The 22238-nt window shown below is 40.6% G+C and overlaps 1 protein-coding gene across 2 annotated transcripts in view; it reads right to left on the reverse strand.

Annotated features, from left to right (window-relative positions):
- Positions 1-22238, reverse strand: part of SYT1 (synaptotagmin 1) — a 126661-nt gene that overhangs the window by 44129 nt on the left and 60294 nt on the right. For both annotated transcript variants that reach the window (XM_015812045.1, XM_015812044.1), the window contains exon 6: positions 9457-9574. In XM_015812045.1, coding sequence (XP_015667531.1) covers positions 9457-9574 — 118 coding nt within the window. The remainder of the gene's footprint in view (positions 1-9456; positions 9575-22238) is intronic.

The raw sequence follows: 22238 nt of genomic DNA on the forward strand, positions 1-22238 counted from the left end.
ATGCATTTTAAAACAAATTCATATGTAGACTTTTCAAAATTTAATAACTCTACAAGAAATAAGACGAAATGTGTTGTATGCTGCCAAAAAAGCCAATGTTGTCCTAGGCTGCATCAACAGAGGAATAGTATCAAGACCATGTGAAGTATTAGTACTGCTATATACTGCACTTGGAATATTACATCTGTGATATAAAAATGGCATTAAAAATCTAAAAAGAATACAGAGAAGAGCAACAAAGATTATTGAAGCACTAGAGGCTAAAACATATGATGAATGTTTGCAAGAGCTGGGTATGTCTAGTCCTGTGGTGGCGAACCTATGGCATGGCCGGTTTCGGCATGGCGCAGATCATTGCCTCTGGCGGCGGCTGGGGGCAGCTCCGGGCAAGGCGGGCGGCACTTCGGCAGCTCCGCATTGGCGACTACAGCTGGGCTGGCTCTGAAAGAAACGAGCGGGACACCTGGTTGGGAGGAAGAGTGGGTGGGCAGGCGCGGCTCCGCTCCCTCCCTGGTGGGCCACCCTTTGTTCACCCGGAGTCTTGCGGTGGGCACCTCCCTCGCGGCCACTTCCCTTAAAGTGGCAGGCAGCACTGCTGAGTCCGCCGCATGGCCGGGAAGAGGGAGCTGGAGGGCTGAGTGGTTCTGGCCATGCCCATGCTCCAGCCACAACCCCAGCCTTATTTAGCTGTGGGGGGAGAGGGGGCGCTGGGCCGCAGAGCCCTGACGGCCAGCAGCGACAAGTTGAAGCCGGGCCGTCTCCTCACCATCACCTGGTGGCCGTCTGGGGGTTCTGGGCCTGGATGGCTGCCCTGCCCTGCTGGGAGCCCCTCCACAGCCTCGGTCAGGAAGCCCCTGATGGAGCTCCATCGTCCGTGCAGAGCGAGGCCTGGATGGTGATGGCCAGACCCCCGGTGTGGCCTCTCCGCCTCCAGCCCCAAGACGGTGACAGGGCAGGGCCACTGGGCAGGTTGCCAACCAGGAGTTGGTGGCCTTTTGGGAGAGCAGAACCCCAACCACCCCTGTGGCCCATTTGCCATCTGCTGCCCAGTGCCGCTGCCATGAGGCCACGGAACAAGCTGGGTGAACGCAAGGAACCGGGTCGGGGCTCTGCAAGGGTTGGGTCGGGGTGGTGGGAGAATGGCCAGGAACCAGCCAGCCAGCCAGCCAGCCAGCGAGAGGGGGGCCTCATCCAGGGGCCCGGGAGAAGTTGCCTGTTAAGCCTCGTGGGCAGCAGTGGCGGTGCGGGGGGCTGGGGGAGGAGGACGTACATGTTTGCAGTTTGGAGAAGGCAGGTGGGATGTGGCACCTATTTGTGCTTTGCAGAAGCTCGCAGGGGCGGGGGGAGGAGGACGTGCGTGTTTGCATTTTGGAGGAAGCAGGTGGAACGTTGCATCCATTTGTGTTTTGCAGAAGCTCGCGGGAGTGGGGGGAGGAAGATGCACGTATTTGCACTTTGGAGGAAGGTGGGAGGTTGCATCCATTTGCACTTTGCAGAAGCTCATGGGGAGGACGCACATGTTTACACTTTGGAGAAAGGGAGAGAGGAAGGAGAAGGGGAGGGATGGAGGGAGGGAGGGAGAAGGAAGGAAGGAGATGGGAAGGAGAAGGAGGGAGGCACATGACTCTGTGGATGCTGCAACGGTCATAAGTGAAAAATGGTCATAAGCCACTGTATTCAGTGCCTTTGTAACTTCGAACAGTCAATAAGTTAACTGTTGTAAGTCGAAGAGTACTGTACTTTATCACTTTTTTCCTTTTTTGGGAGGGGGGGGTGTCATCAAGTTTTAACACCTTGCTAGGCGACTGGAAAAGCCCTGAGTAAGAGTACTCGGATTGCAGCTGCTTTCTTGCAGGTATGTGGAATGGCGTGGGACCCACAGGTTTTGCAATGTTAAGTGAGGAAGTTGGTTACAGCTTATTAGGAAAGATAAAATAGACAACCAAGAATGCTTTATTGACCATTCTTCGTCCAGATTTTATATCAGTTGCATCTGCTAGTACAGGCATTCTGTTTCAGATTTCTGTTATTTTCAGCATCTGGTAAAATGAATGAACACTTTTACAACAACCTGTAAAATCCAAGACTCTGTGCTTTCATTGTTTAATTCCCCCCTCATACAGTAGTGGCCAAAATTGTGGAAACCTTTTGGGAAAAATGTACAGTAGAAATGCCACCTTTGGTTAAGTTTCCACCAATTTTTCTTCTAATTTGTTTATAACTGTACCCTTCTTCACTTAATACTATTTTACATCACTTTCTGGGCAACCAGTCAACTCTTTGCACCATTACTTTAATTTTATTACGTTTTACAAGCTCACTAAATAAAAGAACACAAAAAACCCCAACCAACTTGGTAGCAATCACATAACACACTGACAAATGTCCTCATCTCAGCTTCAATACATGACATCAATAACTGAATCCTACTGTGATCTGATTGACTCATTGCCAAAACAAGATGACGAGCCTCCTGCCCACTGCCCCACCTGCCAGAGGTCCCCTGGATCTCCCCCAACCCTGCACGGCCCCCACAGGCATCCCTCCTCAGGAGCAACATCAAGGTGGCCACGCCACCCTGGCCACGCCCACCCATGCTGCCATGACTACCATAGCTATGCCCACCCAGTGGGCCATGCCCACCCACGCTGCCATGACTACCATAGCCACGCCCACCCAGTGGGCCACGCCCACCCAGCACCCAGCGATACATAAGTGGGTTTTGGGTTGCAGTTTGAGCACTCGGTCTCTAAAAGGTTCGCCATCACTGGTCTAGTCTAATGAAGAGAAGGACTAGTGGCAATATGATAGCAGTCTTCCAATATTTGAGGGGCTATCATACAGAAGAGGGTAACAACGTATTCTTTAAAGCACCTGGGGGCAAGACACGAAGTAATGGATAGAAATTTACCAAAGATAGATCCAACTTAGAACTAAGAAGAAATTTCCTGACAGTGAGAACAATCGATCAGTAGAATGGATTGCCTTCAGAAGGCAACAGTGAAGGTTTTGAAGAAGAGATTGGACAGTCCAGAATGATATAAGGGTTTCCTGCTTGAGCAGGAGGTTGGACTAAAAGACCTCCAAGGCTGCTTCCAACTCTGTTATTCTGAATTCATTCTCAAGTGTTGCAAAATTGGGAATTTCCAAATAATTATAGGAAGGCACCTTTCTTCCTTTTGTAAGGATCCATCTGATGCTGTGTGTGATTTGTAAGAATGAAAGGAAGACATATTTTTTAAGGTGTTAAAACCTGGTTCTATCAACTAGTCTGGGCCCCTGACAGTATTCATGATTAACTTCAATGTGGGATGTTATAAATGTCCTTGGCAGCTGTTTTATGTTATTGATGTTATTTTCTAAATTTTGCTTGTTTTATCTATCATTTATTTTTTAATTTTTAGCTGCCCAGTCATTATATGAAATGAATAGCTACTGTATATACATTAATAATAAATAAATAGCTTGGCATTTAGAATTTAAAACCATTAGAGTATATGTCAGCACTGGAATCAATAATATTCAAACTATATTGACAGTTCAAGGAACATAGTTGAAAGTGAGGGCAGCTCTTTATTCCTATTTTTAGAATTTGTAGGACTTCCACTTTCTGAATGGCTTTCAGTTATGTTGTAAATTAATAACAATGCTTTTAGATATGGAAGGTATTTGGGATGGTGATTTGAAAGAACAATAGTTATTTGATTCTTTGTATATACTGGAAAAGTAGGATATTAAAACACAATCTAATGAATATTATTTGGTTTTGAAGCAGACCATTACAATGATTGTTTTAAATTAATTTTTGTTGGGTCCCAGGACACATAGGTATTATGAAGAATGAAAAAGGAGGATTTGTTTACTTCTGATATGCTTGTTCCTTTACTTTTAACTCCTTGAGAAATCAAATGTGGAATTAAATGGGGGTTCAGAAATAAATAACAGACAGTGGTAAAAAAGACATATTGAAAGACACTTGATTTCTGCCCTGATATGGATGTTTTTTTGGGTTTTGATTATCAGGATCAAGTGAAGCACATTAGTCTTTTCAGAGCCAATCTAGGTTTATTATACGTTAAGACTGAGTCTCTTCATATGGGAAGAGGTACAATGGAACTATATGGTGATGTTTGTGGAACAGAAGAAAAACTTGTTCATGTTCTTCAATACTCCTGGTGTTAAAATGACAAAAATCTACTATTTCAGGGACTTTCTAACTTGTGTATATGAATTCTTTCTTACCCAGTGATATACTAGCTACTTTGCCATTCTTGAGGATAAATTTATGGCATTTTAGGATTTGTGATTTTTGGGGGGATTAATGGAATGTAAAGATTATTTTGATAAGTGAAAATGAAGCAGTAAACTTGTGATAAACTTTGCTTTGCTTTGCTATTTCTCTCAGGAAGAACATGAGCTTAAATGTGCCAACAATCTTTCCCCACACCCACATCTCAAACTGTGTTAAATAAGGAGATTTACTAAGGGAGCATACTTAAACAAACAAAACTCTCTGTGAAATGAGGAATCAGAATACAAGTTTCTGGCCCAATACAGAAGTAATTCCAATTCCTCTTACTTGTACTGCATAAACATGCTCAGGCATAACATCTGAATAGAAGTTTTCTGGATACAGCTCCAAGCTTCACTATCAGGATTTTACATGCCACTCTGCTTAATATTATCTTGTGCAGAATCAACAATGTCTTGAAACTGTTTGTATACCTACTTTGTTGACATTGCCCAGGAAGTCAGCAATTCTACTTAAATTAAAAGAATTGGATGTGGGAGGAAGAATGTGTCATCTCTATCTTCATAAGGCAGAATCTGATCCCCTGCTGTGTTTCCAATATGCTTCCCATTTTTTTCTACATATTTCTTCCCCTTTTCTTCACAAAACAGCAGCTTCATTTCACATCGATTTTTTTTCATATTCTTTCACATCTTCCCACTCACAGATACACACAAATGCAACTCTACATTATTTTCTTCTGCTGATAATGGAGTTCTCTAGTGACAGCAAGTGCTGCCAAATATGTGGGTAACATTTAGTTTAAGTTCAAACTGAATTCTTCACCTCTATCATGATGTACAACTTGCTCAGTAGAAAAATTGAAAAAAGCAATTTTGTGTTCATAATAAAATAATTTGCTTATTCCCCCACCTCTTTTCTCTATATAAGACCTTGCAGTTTATCCACAATAACTTGCATGAAGACTTCCAAAAGTGAACTCTTGGGAGCTAAGAAATGACTTCACTATTAAGGAAGGAGGTTGACATGAAAAAGATACTCTTCTGGAAAAATGTATATTGAAAACATGCATATATACCCCACAATTCTAATTTTCCTGGGAAATGTGCTAGTTTCTACTTCAAGTGTCTTATTTACATTTCCTATGTTTCATATTCTTCTGTAATATCTGATAATTTAGACTATGAGATGGCAAGATTACTCTGAACTTTTTAATGCTACATTGATGAATTCCTACTCTTGCTTTAGATTAACAAGAAGGTAGTTCTTATAAAGAGAACATAAAGCTAGAATTACAGATTTTTACCACAATGTTTTTAAAGATGGTTTTCTAAAGATGTGTGTTGTATGTGTGTGTATGTATGTATGTATGTATGTATGTATGTGTGTATACCCGTATATACTCGAGTATAAGCCGACCCGAATATAAGCCTAGGGACCTAATTTTACCACAAAGAACTGGGAAAAAACATTGACTCGAGTATAAGCCTAGGGTGGGAAATGAGGCAGCTACTGGTAAATGTAAAAAATGAAGATAGATACCAATAAAATTACATGAATATTTATTTCAAAGAAAAACAATAACCTAGCTCTGTAAGTGGAAAAGGGGGTCAACAAAAACAATATGGTATCCCTGACCTAGTCCAACAACTCTCAGGCAGTTGAAGCAAGAAAGCATTGCCCAATTTCACCACCTCTAGGGCACTGTGGGAAGTAGAAAAGCTACGCAAATGTTAAAGAGGCGAGGAACACATTTCTTTGCCTTAGTGCTTGACCTCAACATTGCGACAACTTGAAGGCACTTTCAAGTTCCTCGCTAAGGCTCCTGGGCAAAGTCTTTTTGGAAGAGAGCTTGTTTAGTCAAGAAGAGGGAGCCCCAGCATCGCACAACAGCCACGGGTGCCAATCCGCTCTCTATCTTTCCTCTCTCTTTCCTCTCCCTCTCTCTTTCTCCCTCTTTCTCTTTCCTCTCCCTCTTTCTCTCTTCCCTTTCTCTTTCCTCTCTTTCTCTCTTTCCTCTCTCTCTCATTCTCTTTCCTCTCCCTCTCTTTCTCTCTCCCCTCTTTCTCTTCCCTCTCTTTCTCTTTCTATCTTTCCTCTCTCTCTTTCTTTCCTCTCCCTCTCTTTCTCTTTCCTCTCCCTCTTTCTCTTTCCTCTTTCTCTTTCTATCTTTCCTCCCCTCTCTCTCTTTCCTCTCTCTTTCTCTTTCCTCTTTCCCCTCTCCCTGTCCTCTTCCTCTCTTTCCTCTCCCTCTCTTTCTCTTTCCTCTTCCCCTCTCTTGCCTCTCTCCCTCTCTCTTTCCTCTCTCCCTCTCTCTTTCCTGTCTCTCTCTCTCTCTCTTTCCTCTCTGTCTTTCCCTCTTTCCACTTTTTCTCTTTCCTCTCCCCCTTTCCTCTATCTTTCTCTCTTTCCTCTTTTTCTCTCTCTGTTTCCTCCCTCTTTCTCTTTCTCTATTTCATCTCTCTCTTTCTCTCTTTCTCTTTCTTTCCTCTCTCTTCTCATTCTCTCCTCTCTCTCTCTTTCCCTCTTTCCACTCTTTTTCTCTTTCCTCTCCCCCCTTTTCTCTTTCTTTCCTCTCTCTCTTTCTCTTTCTTTCCTCTCTTTCTCTTTGTTTCCTCCCTCTTTCTCTTTCTCTTTCCTCTCTCTTTCTCTCTCTCTCTTTCTCTCTTTCCTCTTTCTTTCCTCTCTTTCTCTTTCTCTGTTTCCTCCCTCTTTCTCTTTCTCTTTCTCTCTCTCTTTCCTCTTTCTTTTTCTCTGTTTCTCTTTCTCTCTCTTACGGCAGTATCGTCGGGGGTCCCCGCCACCCCCGGCCTCTGCGCGTCCTCAGCCGAATGGGCGGGGAGGGGGAGGACGGGAGGCAGCGGCTCCGGCAGCAGCAGCAGCAACACGGCAGCATCGTGGGGTTCCTCGCCGCTGCCCCCGGCCCGGCCGCCGCGTCCTCAGCCAAAGGGGCAGGGAGGGGGAGCAGGACGGGAGGCAGCAGTTCTGGCGGCGGCGGCGGCCCGGCAGCATCGTTGGGGTTCCTCGCCGCTGTCCCCGGCCTGGCCACCGCCCCGCCAAATCCTCAGCCGAACAGGCGGGGAGCAGAATGGGAGGCAACGGCAGCGGCGGTAGCACGGCAGCATCGTTGGGGTTCCTCGCCGCTGTCCCCGGCCCGGCCACCGCCCCGCCAAATCCTCAGCCGAACAGGCGGGGAGCAGAATGGGAGGCAACGGCAGCGGCGGTAGCACGGCAGCATCGTGGGGTTCCTCCCCGGCCCGGCCCCCGCATCCTCAGCCAAAGGGGCGGGGAGGGGGAGCAGGATGGGAGGCAGCAGCTCCGGTGGCAGCGGCGGCGACAGGGCAGCATCATTGGGGTCCGTGCCACCCCTGGCCTGGCCGCCGCCCCCGCTGGGACTCCGCGCTGCCCAGCCTCACCCTCTGCCCATCGATGGAGCCGCGGTGGAGGCAGCGCCCACCCGAGCTGCCTGAGGGGCAGCAGGAGGAAGGAGAGGAGGGTGAGGAAGCAGTCGCCCTAGCCGGGACTCCGCGCTGCCCGGCCTTGCCCTCCGCCCATCCGATGGAGCTGCAGTGGGGGCTGGTGCCGCGCGGCCCCTGCCAACCCCTCTGCCAGCCCGGCTGCCCCCCCGGCACCCCTCTTGCCCCGGCACCCGCACGAGCCGCTTTGGAGGAAGAGGAGGGCAAGGAAGCCTCCGCCAGTGCCAGGCCCCAGGAGGCAGCTCTCCTCTCCTACCTTTGCTGAATCTCCTTCTTCCTTCCCAGCAGCCTGGATTCTGGTGCGCCTTCCCGGCCAGCAGGTCCAATGGTCAGGCTGGCTGGGGATCGCAGGGGCTGGTCTCCCTTGGGCCGCGGCTTTCGGGAGGGCAGGCCCGCTCAGCGGAGCCTCCAGCGGGCCTCTCCCAGCAGGGATCCCGGGGCTTCCCCGGGCGGCTCCAAGGCCACGTTATTGGATATAGATTAAGCCGGTGTCGACTTTTAGTGATTGCATAGATTTCCCCCCCCCAAAAAAGAACTACGGTACTCACTTTCCTCAGTTCTCGAGACGCTGACTCAAGTATAAGCCGAGGGGGGCATTTTTCAGCACAAAAAATGTGCTGAAAAACTCGGCTTATACTCGAGTATATACGGTATATATTTATATTTTTTAGAACTGAAAGATATGATTCCCCTAAGCAAGCAAATATATAGTTTTCTAACTATTTCAGTCAATTATATAATCAGAAAATACATAGTAATCATTATTTTCATTATTGTAATAGTTATAAAAAGTGATATATTTTGTACACAAACATCTTGATATTCAAGCTTTATAATTAAGATTTTGCTCATTCCCTAACAAATGAACTGCTGTCCTTTACTGCTGGACATAAAACAACATTGGTTACTTTAGTAGAAATGGCTGGACATTGATCAGACAACAAAGTAATACACATAAAATTCGAACATCAGTCTTTCATATACACTGAAATGGGTTATGATAAAATTGGAATGAATACTTCTGTAAGATAGCATTATGTGACAATGTAGAAAAATATATCACCATCTCTGTCCCTTTAGTGTTACATGGACAATATATTGAGAAAGATGAACTATTTTATATCTGCCTACCAAAACTGCTAAAGGCAAGACATTAAACCAACCCAGTCAAAAATCCCTATGCAACACTGGCAACGTAATAGATGATCATGGTAAACCTTATATTCAATTACAGGTAACTGTATTTTGGAGCTAAACATTTTTCTACATTTCTGGAATGTGTTTTCAGTACTACAATGTATTACAGCATTCAAACAAAGCACTGGATCTAATTTCTGTGCTGCTCTTGATAAGCACAGGTGAGGAATTAAGAAGGAACAGATGTGACGTATATCCAACCCCATTCAAAACTCACATAGCTGATTTAGCTTTCATACTGCATATACATTTCATTCCTGCATATTAACAATAACTCACATACTCAAACAACAAGAAGCCATTAGGCACTGCAGTGCTTCAGCTTTTATTTGTAAGACATGTTTTGTAATATGTGCGAGTGCAAACTCAACATGTCCAACTTTAATGAGGTACAGACTGGTGCTGTGTTTATGTTCTTGTATGTTCTGGAGCACCTCTTTGAATTGAATTGAATTGGAAGCTTGCACGGCTCCATTACTAAAAAGCATATCAGGCATATTTACTACTATATGCTTCCTGCCATCAACTTACCTGATAAGCCTCCCACATCCATCTTCTTCAGATTCTTTGCTTCTAAGATGACAACAGTCAACTTGCCAGCAGTAGGCACATAGCGGAGAGAGAAACAGATGTCACCTAGCTTCTCTTGCTGCAACAAAGCAAAGGGAACTGTAAGTAGATATATATTGCTTAAAACCAAAGATTAACACATTTATTTTCTAAAACACTGTTGTAAAACACTGATCTCTATGTTAATCTGTTAAGAAAATGAGGCATCTCAACATACCTGAATTCAAAGTATAAACTGCTTTGTTATATCATGAATCTGAAGCAATAACTAGAAAAAGATTCTACTATTATTTCCTATCAGTTCTTGTGATATTATTATACCTGTTAAAAATACTGGTAAATTCACATTCAAATTTTCAGGATTTATACGTGGAGCCTTTCCCACTTCTGTAACAATGAGAAAACAAAATGTGGACAATATGTGCAATTATACACTTATTTAATTAAAAGCAACTGTTAAAACTTTAATCTCTTTGCAGATGAAATTGGTATATTACATTTTTGAAGTTTATAAACATGGAATATTTTGTATCTAAAAAAGATCTCAATATTAATCTGGCTCAAATGTCATCTTTGAATTGAACTTGGAAATAAAGTTCTGTGCCCAAACTCAGTTTCAGGTAACACAAAATTATCTTCAATACTAGACCATTGTTTCTCATCCTTGGCAACTTTAACATGTTTGAATTTCAATTCCTGGACTCCCCAGCCAGCCAACTGCACTAGACATAATTCATCATCCTATTGATCTAGATCTTTTTGTTTATAATAGCACTTAGATTTGAATAATAATTTGAATTGCAGGCATACATTTTCATTAAACTTAATATTATGAAAATATTAACCAGTTCTTCCAATAATACTGTACTGAGGCTATATCTAAAAGCCAGACAATTTGAGAATCAGGTAGATCTTCAATTTTATTTTTTTTCACCTTTCCATGACTGTAGTTATTTTGTCTCTCACAGTTGTTTCAAATATGTTAAATATACTAATTCCATAGCAATTTATAATAGAAAAATGCAGTGATAACACGACTTTTCAGTATGGCAGCTGATGCCTGACTCATTTCAAATTTGTATTTTTCTGCATCCACAAATGTGTTAATTGTTAGCTCACTGCTTGCTGCTGTAAATTATTAGCGACCCTTTTAGCACGAATATTAGATTAGTTGCGATAGTCATCAGCACATCATTAATTTTGTTGTCAGAAAACAGTGAACTATACTGAGCCTTGCTATGTTCAGTTTTGAAAGATAAAATATCATTCATAAATTAGAAAACAACACAAGTGTTGTCCAAATAGACACAATGGCCTCTTCCAAATGTCAGCATGAGTTCAGAGTTTAACTAAATATATGAGAATTCTCTATGGTTATGAATATGATGAACAATATTGCATTACTAAAGGCTTTCAGCACACAAAGATTAAGCAGCCATTGCAAAATGACAAAAGCTTTCTATTAAATGTACAAAAATATGTATATCTGAGGCTGGAACGGTAAGAACAGGAAAAGACTTCATGCTGCTCAGTAATGATAATTAGGAATAGTCTGCTGTTGTGATCTTAGATCTATGCTACTTTAGTAGGGTAAGAATATTACTTAAAAAAAAACCCTACAGAATTAGGTTGTGGTTAAACAACTCTAACTAGGCATTTTAGGCCTCTGATCTTTCTTTTGACAGATAGCTCTCATTAAATACACTCATTATGAAGTGTAGTATAATTACACATTTACCTTAGGGAATATGATAATAAACCTCCTTGAAGACAGTCTTCTGTATGGTACAAGACAACTACATAAAAGGACATAAGTTAAGGGTGTGCCAGTAACCACTGAATCATGTGTCACCTCCTAAGGATAGTTCTCAGTTTCTGTCTAATTTTGTCTAATAGATTTAAGTACAACCAGGTTGTATATTAACACTGATTTCAGTCATAAATATAAGCCACCAACGAAGCCTGCTCAACTGGACTCTCATTTCCATACTTTTTGGGTATCAGCTAAGGCTAGAATATCTCATTGGATATACAACACTGTGCTCTCATAAATGGCTGCTATTTGAGACTTCCTATGGGAAATGATGGACTAAAGAAATTGCTGAAGTGGCAGCCCACACCCAATTATATTTTGGGGACCCAGGCAGGTTTCCTGGAGCCTGATATTCAATCCAAAAAATTGACCTGAAAGTCTTCCAGAGAGCCAGTGCTTTCGAGAAAGAAATTGAGATAGTATAGACAATAGAAAAGTTTGGAAAACAACCATATGTCTACTGTATTTTGTTTTTTTGTAGGGATCTGTAGCTTAGGGTTCCCAGAAACAATATTTTTGCCTGAAAAGCAAAATTAAAAACTATTTAGCACAGTCACAATTAGGAAACATATTCTTTAGTACTAGCTGTCTTCAAATCAGTATTCTGAATTCTTAAGTACTGTATTCTGTGAATATTTAGATGTTCATAATCACTGCCTTGCTACTTTGCAAATTCCCCCTGTGGTTGGAATTCAACCCTGCATTTCAGATTTTCCTACTGCATTTTATGAGCGCAACCAAAAGAAGATACAAAATCATACTGCTAATGTTGCTTTATCAAGTACCAATCACAGCTATAGAACTTTCTAAATATAAGTTTCTTCATGAGAAGAAAGTTCAAACATGAACAATGCACATAGATCATTTGTCCATTGAGTAGAAATTTGTTTCAATGTATTCTATGTATACATCCATATTTTTTTAAAAAAATGTGCTCCCACCTTGCTGGTGCCCCTACCCTGGTGATGTTTTGAAGGGCCTTCACCAAGGCCTTTGCAGAGGATGATTCTTCTTCCATTCTGTTCCTCTCTGGGGTTTTTGTAGAATAGAATAGAATAGAATAGAATAGAATAGAATAGAATAGAATAGAATAGAATAGAATAGAGCTGGAAGGGACCTTGGAGGTCTTCTAGTCCAGCCCCCTGCAGCAGGAGAACCTATACCATCTCAGACAAGTGACTGTCTAGCCTCTTCTTAAAAATCTCCAGTGATGGAGCATCATTTTGTTTGCAATTCTTGTTCTTCTGCCTTCTGTTGTATTTGTTTTTTCTACGGTTCTTTGTTTTTAAATGTTTTAACAAGTGTAAGCATCCCCGAGTCATTGGGAGTTGGATGACACATAAATTTAATAAATTATTATTATCAAATGTGAGTGCTAGAATATAGTATGCTATATCTGTTTATATAATCTATTAAAATTATGTGCTGGTTAATATGCTGATATAGAACATGTACTTGTATTTTTCAAAGATAATTGAAAATCCCTACCAGATTAAGGAACAGAGAAGTGTCTCTCTAGGGGTGATTATTTCACAGAGGTATGTTATTGTTATTATGATCAACTTTCATTTTTAGATATAATTTAGTTTAACCAATTGCTGGGATCACTGGAAGGAAACTTCCACCTGGTGTTAGAATGGTCCTACAGGGAGGTTCACTGAGGTTAACTTCTTTCTTTTGAATGTTCAATTGCCAATCAATTCAATTGCTCCTTCTGCTTTAAGCAGCTTGATAATATACATAAAATTGCTCCCACTGAACAGAACATAAATTAATTCAAAGCTTTAATAGATCACACCAGAATAATTTTCTTCTTTACAAGAAAAGGTCAGTTAAAACCCACTGAGCCAGCAACTGTTCTGTTAGGAAAAGGCTCCAAGTGATTAACATTTTGACAGAGAAAGATTTTTTTTACTTTCCCTATTGGTATTCATTTTAATAAAAGGCAGATACAACAATAAACAACAAAAAACATAAAATTCTCATTTACTTTATTGTCCTTAAGATTATGATTCATCCAGTTGTTTATGGTTCTTTGGAAACCAATAAACAACAAAATATTTCAGCATTATTAATAGAGCTTAATTTTTAGTGCCAAACAGTTCTTCTATATATTTGTACTAGATTTTTTTAGATCTTGTTTTTCCAGTAGATTTTTGTTTTATTTTTATTGTACCCATTTTTTCATAAAGTGTCCCTTCTTTTCTGTAATTTTCTTAAATCAATCCATCCCCATTTTGTTGTTCCTTTCAGTTTCTTTTCATTGCTTACTTTGTTGCAACTATTCATCTCTTCTTGTTCTTTTGTAGATTTAGTTGCCTAAATTTCTGCCTAGCTAACATTTTCCTTTCTGTTTTCAATGTGTCAGAAGACAGCCATTTTGCTTTCTTTCAATTTTGGAACACTTCTACATGCAAATCTTTAATTGGGTTACAAATTTTAGTCCAGAATTGTTCAAACACTCTATCTAATTCAATCAATTAATGACTTCGATGAGGGAATTGAAAGGGAACTCATCAAATTTGCAGATGACACCAAACTGGCAGGAGTAGCCAACACCCCAGAAGACAAACTCAGGATCCAAAAAGATCTTGATAAACTTGAACAATGGGCCCTATCCAACAAAATGAATTTCAATGTGGAGAAAAGCAAAGTCTTATATTAGGCAGGAAAAACCAAAGGCACAAATACAGATTGGGAGAGACCTGGCTTAAAAACAGTAACTGTGGGAGGGAACTTGGAGTCCTAGTGGACGATTCCTTGACTATGAGCCAGCAGTGTGCAGCAGTAACCAAAAAAGCTAATACAATCCTGGGTTATATAAACAGAGGCATAGAATGAAGAACATGTGAAGTATTATTACCGCTTCATAAAACCCTAGTAAGACCACACCTGGAATACTGCAGCCAATTTTGGTCACCATATCACAAAAAAGTTATCGAGAGTTTGGAAAACATTACTAATTCTATTCTTTACCTATAGAAGATGATTGTGTGGATTTTTTAAAGAAAAATTATATTGATAAGATGTTCCAAGTTGCCATATTGTACAACAGTTCAACATATATTTGACTGGAGCACAAACATGGACTCAAATTGAGATCATTTTACCATAGTTTTGATTGAACCAGGCTTTGACATCCTTTCCTTAATAATAATGGCTTGGTTTCTTCAACAAGAAAAATGGTTTTCTTGTTGGCAGCAAAAAAATCTAAGTATCTCTGATGTGAAGTGATCCATGCCAGTACATTTCAGAAAGATGATTCCAGGAATGCTCAGTATAAATATTACTGTTCCAAACTTAATCTTGTCTTGGCTCATTTTCAAATATTCCATGTTGCAATGGAATACATGATTTTCCAACATCAAGCTTTCCATTCACATCCAGGAACATCAGTAGTTGGTTATCCTTTGGATTTCCATCCAGCCATATTTTATAACTGCAGTAGTCCTGATACCCTCTCCTTTTTTCTTAATAGTTCATTAGATACTTTTCAACTTGGGGACTTGTCTTCTAGTTTCACATTCACATTGTCCTGCCTGCAAATGTCCATTTGGTTTTTTTGCCAGAATAATGGAATAGGTTGCCAGCTACTTTTACAGGGATCATATTTAAGTTTTTTATATGTTTATTAACATAAACTTACTAACAAAACCATTATTTTATGCCTTGGGTTTTTTTTTGGGAAAAAGCACATCTTCAAGACTAAAAAAAAGAGGTACAATACAAGGAAGGAAAAGCACAAAACAAACAAAGCAAAAGGTGAAATAAATGCACCCAAATAACAGCTTCCTTGATATATTTGGTTGCGTTGGGTCCAGAGGAAAAGGAGAAATTTTGGCAATGCAGATAAAGGTAGTAGGTGACACAGGCAGGTAACAATGGGAAATTATAACCCATTTTATTGTTGTGACTGTATCTTCAAGAGAATCTCTAATTCTTTTTTAATATGATAAACTGATTGTTAAAATAAAATAATCTACCAACTTGTTGAATCCAGTGCTAGTGATATCTAAATGGCTAGGGCACTTGTTTGTAAAGCAATGTGTACAGGCAAGAATTGTGCCAATTGACTGCCTATAATGAGTAATTGATCATTCTGATCATATTAGTTTGAGTGAGTCATCTATCACAGGGCTTTTCAACCTTTTCACCAATTGTACCACTTTTAGAATATGGCAACATTCGAGTACCACAAGTCACCTAGCAAGGTGTCAAAAACCTGATGACCAAAAAAAAATGGAAAAAAGTGATAACGTACAGGTAGTCCTTGACTTACAACAGTTTGCTTAATGACTGTTCAAAGTTACCACGGCACTGAAAAAAGTGACATATGACCATTTTTCACACTTATGACTGTTGCAGCATCCCGAGATCATGTGATTTACATTTGGATGCTTGGCAACCAATTCATATTTATGATGGTCACATTGTTCCAGGGTCATGTGATCATCTTTTCTGACTAGCAAAGTTAGTGGGGAAACCAGATTCACTTAAGAACCATGTTACTAATTTAATCTTTCTCTCCCTCTTTCTCTCTCTCCCTCTTTCTATTTCTCTCTCCCTCTTTCTCTCTCCCTCCCTCTCTTTCTCTCCCTCTCTTTCTCTCCCTTCCTCTCTCTCTCTCCCTTTCTCTCTCTCCGATCGGGAATCGATTTGGAGGTGCGAAGGGGAGTGGCTGAGGGCTGCCCGTGTGAACTTGAAGCGGCCACCTTTGGAAGTATCAACGCTGCTCCAGCCAGGCTCGAGCCAGGCAGAGCGGGCGATGGGAGAAGAGCGAGCCGATTGCCTTCCCAGCAGCCGGGACTCCGGCGCGCCTTCCCGGCCAGCGGGGCCTACGGTAGTGCCGGGATCACGTGGCTCCCCGAGAAAGGGACTTCCTGGCCGCACTTCTCATGGGGTCGGGCGCCCGGGCACAGGGCCAATCAGGAGCCCCACGAGGGGGCAAGCCTGCATGAAGAGCCATGCCCTTTCTGTGGGGGAGGGACACGATGAGAGAGCCAACCAATCGCGGGATGTAGATTCTGACGGGCGGCTGGCCTGAGCCAAGGCGCTGGCGATCACCTTGCGCCACCGCCGCAGCCCGATGAGACTGCGCTGCGCCCGACAGGCAGCGCGTAATGGGCAATGAGTGCCGAGCGGGGGGGGGTGCTTGAGAGGTGGCTACTGAGTGTGCTGCACCATTGTGGCTATCAAGCCCTGTGGGCTCGACATTCCTACGAGGAGGGGGCCCACGCAGCCGGCCGCCAAAGATGCAGCCGGCCCCTGAAATGCCATGCAGGAAGAACAGCTGACAGCAGCCTACTGGGCGGCGTGCGGGACTCCAGTGCACCCTAGGATGACCCGCCGGCGCCTGGTTAGAGCAGCTGGCCGGCACTCCAGGTTCCCATGTAACAAAATAGGCAAAAGCAGAGCTATTTTTACTGTAAAATATGAATAATACACAGCACACTCTTTTCAGATGATTTGGGATTATAAAACATGATTACCTTCCCATAATTATGTACAAGTATATGGTGAGTTTAACCAGGTTAAAGGCAATCTATGTTTTATTATATCAGTTGAAAAGAAGCAATAATTAGTTGCCCTTGCCTGATCTTTAAGAGCCCTTTTGCCTAAAGCTATATATTCATTTAACAGTTACTTAATGCATTTCACATTATCAAGAGATTGCCTTGGAATTTAAAAGTAATTGGAAACTATTCTGTAGAACTGAAAAAGCAGAGTTCAGAATCTCAGAAGCAAGATAATATGTCTTTTATGCCCAAATCTCTAGGAAGAAATCTTTCTTATCTGTACCTGTACTAATGGTACCTATCTCTACTAAGCGATTCAAGGCAGAGCAAAATAACACAGGAAATTTCATTTGGCCCTTAGATTAGATTTTGGATCCTTCTCAATTCTAAAATCAAAATGGAAGTGCTAAAATGTACACTATTTTAATTAGATATAATAATACAATAGAGATGAAGAAATCTGCCCAATATATGGCTTCCCTGTTCATTTGTAAGTTATTTTATTAGATACGCACAGAAACACACATAAATAAGCACATTTATTTTGTAAAAAACCCCAGACCAGTTTAAAATATAAGATGATCTAGTTATTAAATATAAAAAAATACAGCACTATTACATAATTTGGCAACCATGTTTTGAGAGATGTTGAACCAATAAACAGATAAATAAGTAAATAAAATATAAGTGGAATTATTCCAGAATGGAACCAATTTAAATAGGAGCATACTTTTTTCTTGTAGGGAAATAATATTGCACTAATATTGCACTATTTCAGGGGTAATGCTAAACAGGTACTTCAAGTTTTTATGGAACAGCTCAGTGTCTTAATTTTGTTCACGTCGTTTTCTGCATCAACTCCAATGTGCTGTGTACATGCATCAGAAGCCTGTTGTGGCTTCTGGAATCGCTGATTGAAGCTTCAAAAGACATATTGCATTGATAAACAGAAAATCATAGCGCCTAAAGCACTAGCTTCTTTTTTATTTATTTCTTGTATTGATTTAAATGATTTATATGGCCACTCAGTTTTCAAGTAGTTAACACTGTATGGCTGACATGTGGTGAAAAACATAAAAGAGAAGTTAAACAAAACACACAATACAGAATAACACATAACGTCGCGTGATGTATCGGAACTGTTTTGCCATTTCCGGCAATGGGGTGGGTGCAGCTTCTGCGTGACATGTCCGGCCCATGGGCCAGCAGTTTCACATCCCTGGGGTAGATGATCTTCCAGAGGCTGGTTGCCATGAAAAGGCTGTCTTTGGGTCTTATCAGATAAAACTTCATAGAGAGGACCTGCATCAGGATGTTTTCTTTTTGGATTTTTCTTGTAAAAAGTCTCAGGCAAATTTGACAATATATTCATGCTTATTTGATTTCAGGTTTTTCACTTTTATTACTGTTGACACATTAAGCTCTTTGTATTCTAAGGTTTTAGTCAACATTAGATTACACACGCTGTGCACCAGTAAATAACATATAAGCTGAAGTGAAGCTTGAATATTGGTGCTGAAGCCAAATAATATATTTAAATTGGAATGGCATTTGATTTAAAAACCAAATAATATATTAAGGGTCAGGCATTTGTTTAAAAAAGAAAAATATATGATATGACTTTTGTAATCTTCACATTCAGTATATTCATTACTTTATTTTTCTCATTCTTGCAAATTTATGTTTTTAACTGAGATCAAAAGATTTTAACACATTTAAACATTTTTTTTATAGCTAGGCATCTCTGATTGTTAAGGTGAGGTATGAATAAATGCAGTGGTAGAAAAGATAAACAATAACTTAGCTCTATTTGTTGGTTTGTTTATAATATTGTCTGAGGCTTTCTGCTAAACAGCAGCCACTTGGGTTATTTATGACTCTGCAAGAGATGCACACTATTACTTAAGTTAAAAATATGTATTCCAACTTGTTTGTTTCAAATATTTCTTCATCCTGAATTGTTCTTTGGACTCATATGAAGACAGCTTTGGATATATAGCTGATTGAACAAATGACTTCTCCATATATTAATATTACATGCAGTACCTGGGAGAAATGAGATAATCAAAGTGTGGATTTAAATTTAAATAGTACCTACTAGGATAATGTAATGGAAAAACTGTATACTCAAATGACAGTTTCTATTACTTATTGCAATGTGGATGATTTTGTGAAGAGCCTATAAAGTGATTTTGATGCATTGCAACAACCTTGCTCTACATAACAGCATTCTCCTAAGATTAAGATGGCTCCAATCTTGTTAGCCAGTCTATATAATAACTGTGATTTTGGAATATGGTATGTTTTATCTGTGTTATTCTGTATTGTGTGTTTTGTTTAACTTCTCTTTTATGTTTTTCACCACATGTCAGCCATGCAGTGTTAACTACTTGAAAATTGAGTGGCCATATAAATCATTTAAATCAATACAAGAAATAAATAAAAAAGAGGCTAGTGCTTTAGGCGCTATGATTTTCTGTTTATCAATGCAATATGTCTTTTGAAGCTTCAATCAGCGATTCCAGAAGCCACAACAGGCTTCTGATGCATGTGCACAGCACATTGGAGTTGATGCAGAAAACGACGTGAACAAAATTAAGACACTGAGCTGTTCCATAAAAACTTGAGGTACCTGTTTAGCATTACCCCTGAAATAGTGCAATATTAGTGCAATATTATTTCCCTACAAGAAAAAAGTATGCTCCTATTTAAATTGGTTCCATTCTGGAATAATTCCACCTATGTTTTATTTACTTATCTGTTTATTGATTCAACATCTCTCAAAACCTACTGTAGTTGCCAGATTATGTAATAATGCTTGGAAGGATGGAAGGCTAAGTCAACCTTGAGCCAATCAGGATCAAACTCCTGGCAGTGGGCACAGTCTGCCTGCAATACTGCATTCTAACTACTGCACCACCATAGTATGACTTTTGGCAGTAACCTCTCACTCCTAAGAGTGGCAATATTCAGTTAACAACCAGATACTGTCTAGAAGATCTATTTAACCAGATTCTGCAAGGCTTTTAAAGAAAAAAGAAAGCTAACTTCTTGGGGAGGCTTTTTTATATAACCAGGTAAAATAATATCTCCTGGCATCAAATCTTCTCACATAATGGGGGATGGGGCAATCAACAGCTTCTCTGGGAATGCATACATTGAATGGGTCATTTCTGATTGAAGAAGGAACTTCTGCAGATACCTAAATGTTACAATAATTTATAGTAAAATAAACAGTAAGCTCTTTTTATTAATTAACTAAGTCTAACAAAGGGTGCACAAGGTGAAAAAGTCATACTGTAAATTTCTTTGACAATTACTATAGAAATAGGTAAGTGATAGAGAACGTATTAAATGTTCATGTTATAATGTTTTTCTCTACTACTACGATATCAGGTTAGCTGTGGTTGAAAACAAAATACCACTGGTCTATTTTGTTATTCTAAGTATTCTCCCAGATGAATTAGGACTGAAAGACCAACATTTATTCTAGATCAGTGGTTCTCAACCTTTTTAATGCCGTGACCCCAACCGGTCGTAAGTCGAGGACTAAACCGGTCGTAAGTCGAGGACTAAACCGGTCGTAAGTCGAGGACTACCCAACCGGTCGTAAGTCGAGGACTTTCCCTGCCTGGGAGCGCCGCGCATGCGTGGTTCTGCCCCCTGCACCAGCTGAGGCGTAGCTGGCAAGCGGCAGAGACGGAGCAGGCTGACCACCAGCTGGCCCAGCCCAAGGGAGGTAAGGCACCCGCCGGAAAAGGGGGAAAAAATGGCGGACAAAAAAAATGGCGGACAAAAAAAATGGCGGACAGCCTTGCTTGGCGACCCCCATGAAATGGTCGATCGACCCCAAATGGGGTCCCGACCCATAGGTTGAGAACCACTGTTCTAGATGGTACATTCTCTATAAATACATTTCAGAATATTTGCACTGAATATTTCCTTTTACTCCACAGCCTGTCTAATTTACAGTGACAAACCAATTTTTGCTCTTTTCATTATTATGGTTTGTGTAAGGTGTTTTTTTTTTGTTTAATAAATATTCTGTCTATTGTAGCCTGAATGCAAAGTGCTTTAACTGTCAGTTTAGCATATATCTAAATCAAAAGAAAAATACTGGTTAAATAGTTACTATGGTAATCACTGACATGGTCCAAATTGGCATTTAGAAACTGGCAGAAGAACTCTGAAGAAAATGACTAAGGTTTCTTCTTCTCAAACTTCTCTCAGTTTTTTGTCTTTAACCTTTTCAGGTATGCATTTCTTTTTCCCATTACCTATTATTATTTGTGATAATTTGGATGGTGATGAAAGGCGTCTTCTTCAAAAGACTGAAATAAATAAATGTTTAACTGAATTTGGAGCTTAAATGCTTAGAATGCCTACAAGGCCTTGTCATCTTTAATTTTTGTACAACAGCAGTAGTCAGATTGTAATGGCAGCACTCTTTATAATGCTGCTGTCCTTAGAATACTAATCCACAGAGAATGGGTTGTTTAGAGGGGGAGTGGGTCTTTGAAGTCAATTCTTTGCTCCCAGCCCATGCAAACCTTGATAACATATCCAAACATCAAAACAAAACTTACACAAGATGGCCAAGTCCAATTTGTATATGCTTCACTGGCATAACATTGTTATTGTTTGATGCTTTACTAAAATCAAAAGATTACTTAGTAAATCAATGAACTACAGAATATTGTTGGTTAAATAAACTAAACAACAAAACATTAGATTTGTAAACTCCTTTTCTTCGAAAGCTCAAATTGGTATCTGTAACATACAATTTCATTTCAACAACTATCCAGTGAGCTGAGAGATAATCCTGGCTCAACATTCTACTAGAGCTTTCCATGGGTGAAGGTGGATATCAATATGCCCTCTTGGTCCTAAGCAGTACCAAGGTTAGATATTATATTGCATATCCCAAATGTGGTTTTTCAAAAAGCAACTGGACTTTGAATAGAACTGAAAAAGCTTCTTGGATGAGAAGTGAAAGGTCTTCAAGGAAAAACAAAATCCAAGTAAAAGAGCAAGTATGTTAACACAATGTTAACTTGGAGTAAAATTTTTGGTTATGGTATTGATTTAGATAACTGGCAAGAATTATGGGAAAGGAATAGGAAGCTCACATTAGCCACTGCGTACAAAGAAAACCTATATAAGATGTTTTACAGGTGGCACATTCCCCCTGTGAGATTAGCTAAAATGGACAAAAAGACCCAGGGCTTTTTTTCTCGGAGAAAAGGTGGCGGAACTCAAACCTGGCCACGCCCTCATCAAACCCTAGGACCGCCCCTTTAGAGAACAGGAATGCAAGTAAAATTTGGGAGGGGCTATTTCCGGTGTGGGAGGGGCTATTTCCGGTGCGGCCGGCCCGGAAAAAGGTGCCGGAACGCGGTTCCGCCGCGTTCCGG

Source organism: Protobothrops mucrosquamatus, unplaced genomic scaffold (assembly GCF_001527695.2).
Source record: "Protobothrops mucrosquamatus isolate PMUCROS unplaced genomic scaffold, P.Mucros_1.0 scaffold63, whole genome shotgun sequence".
Classification (NCBI taxonomy): Eukaryota; Metazoa; Chordata; class Lepidosauria; order Squamata; family Viperidae; genus Protobothrops; species Protobothrops mucrosquamatus.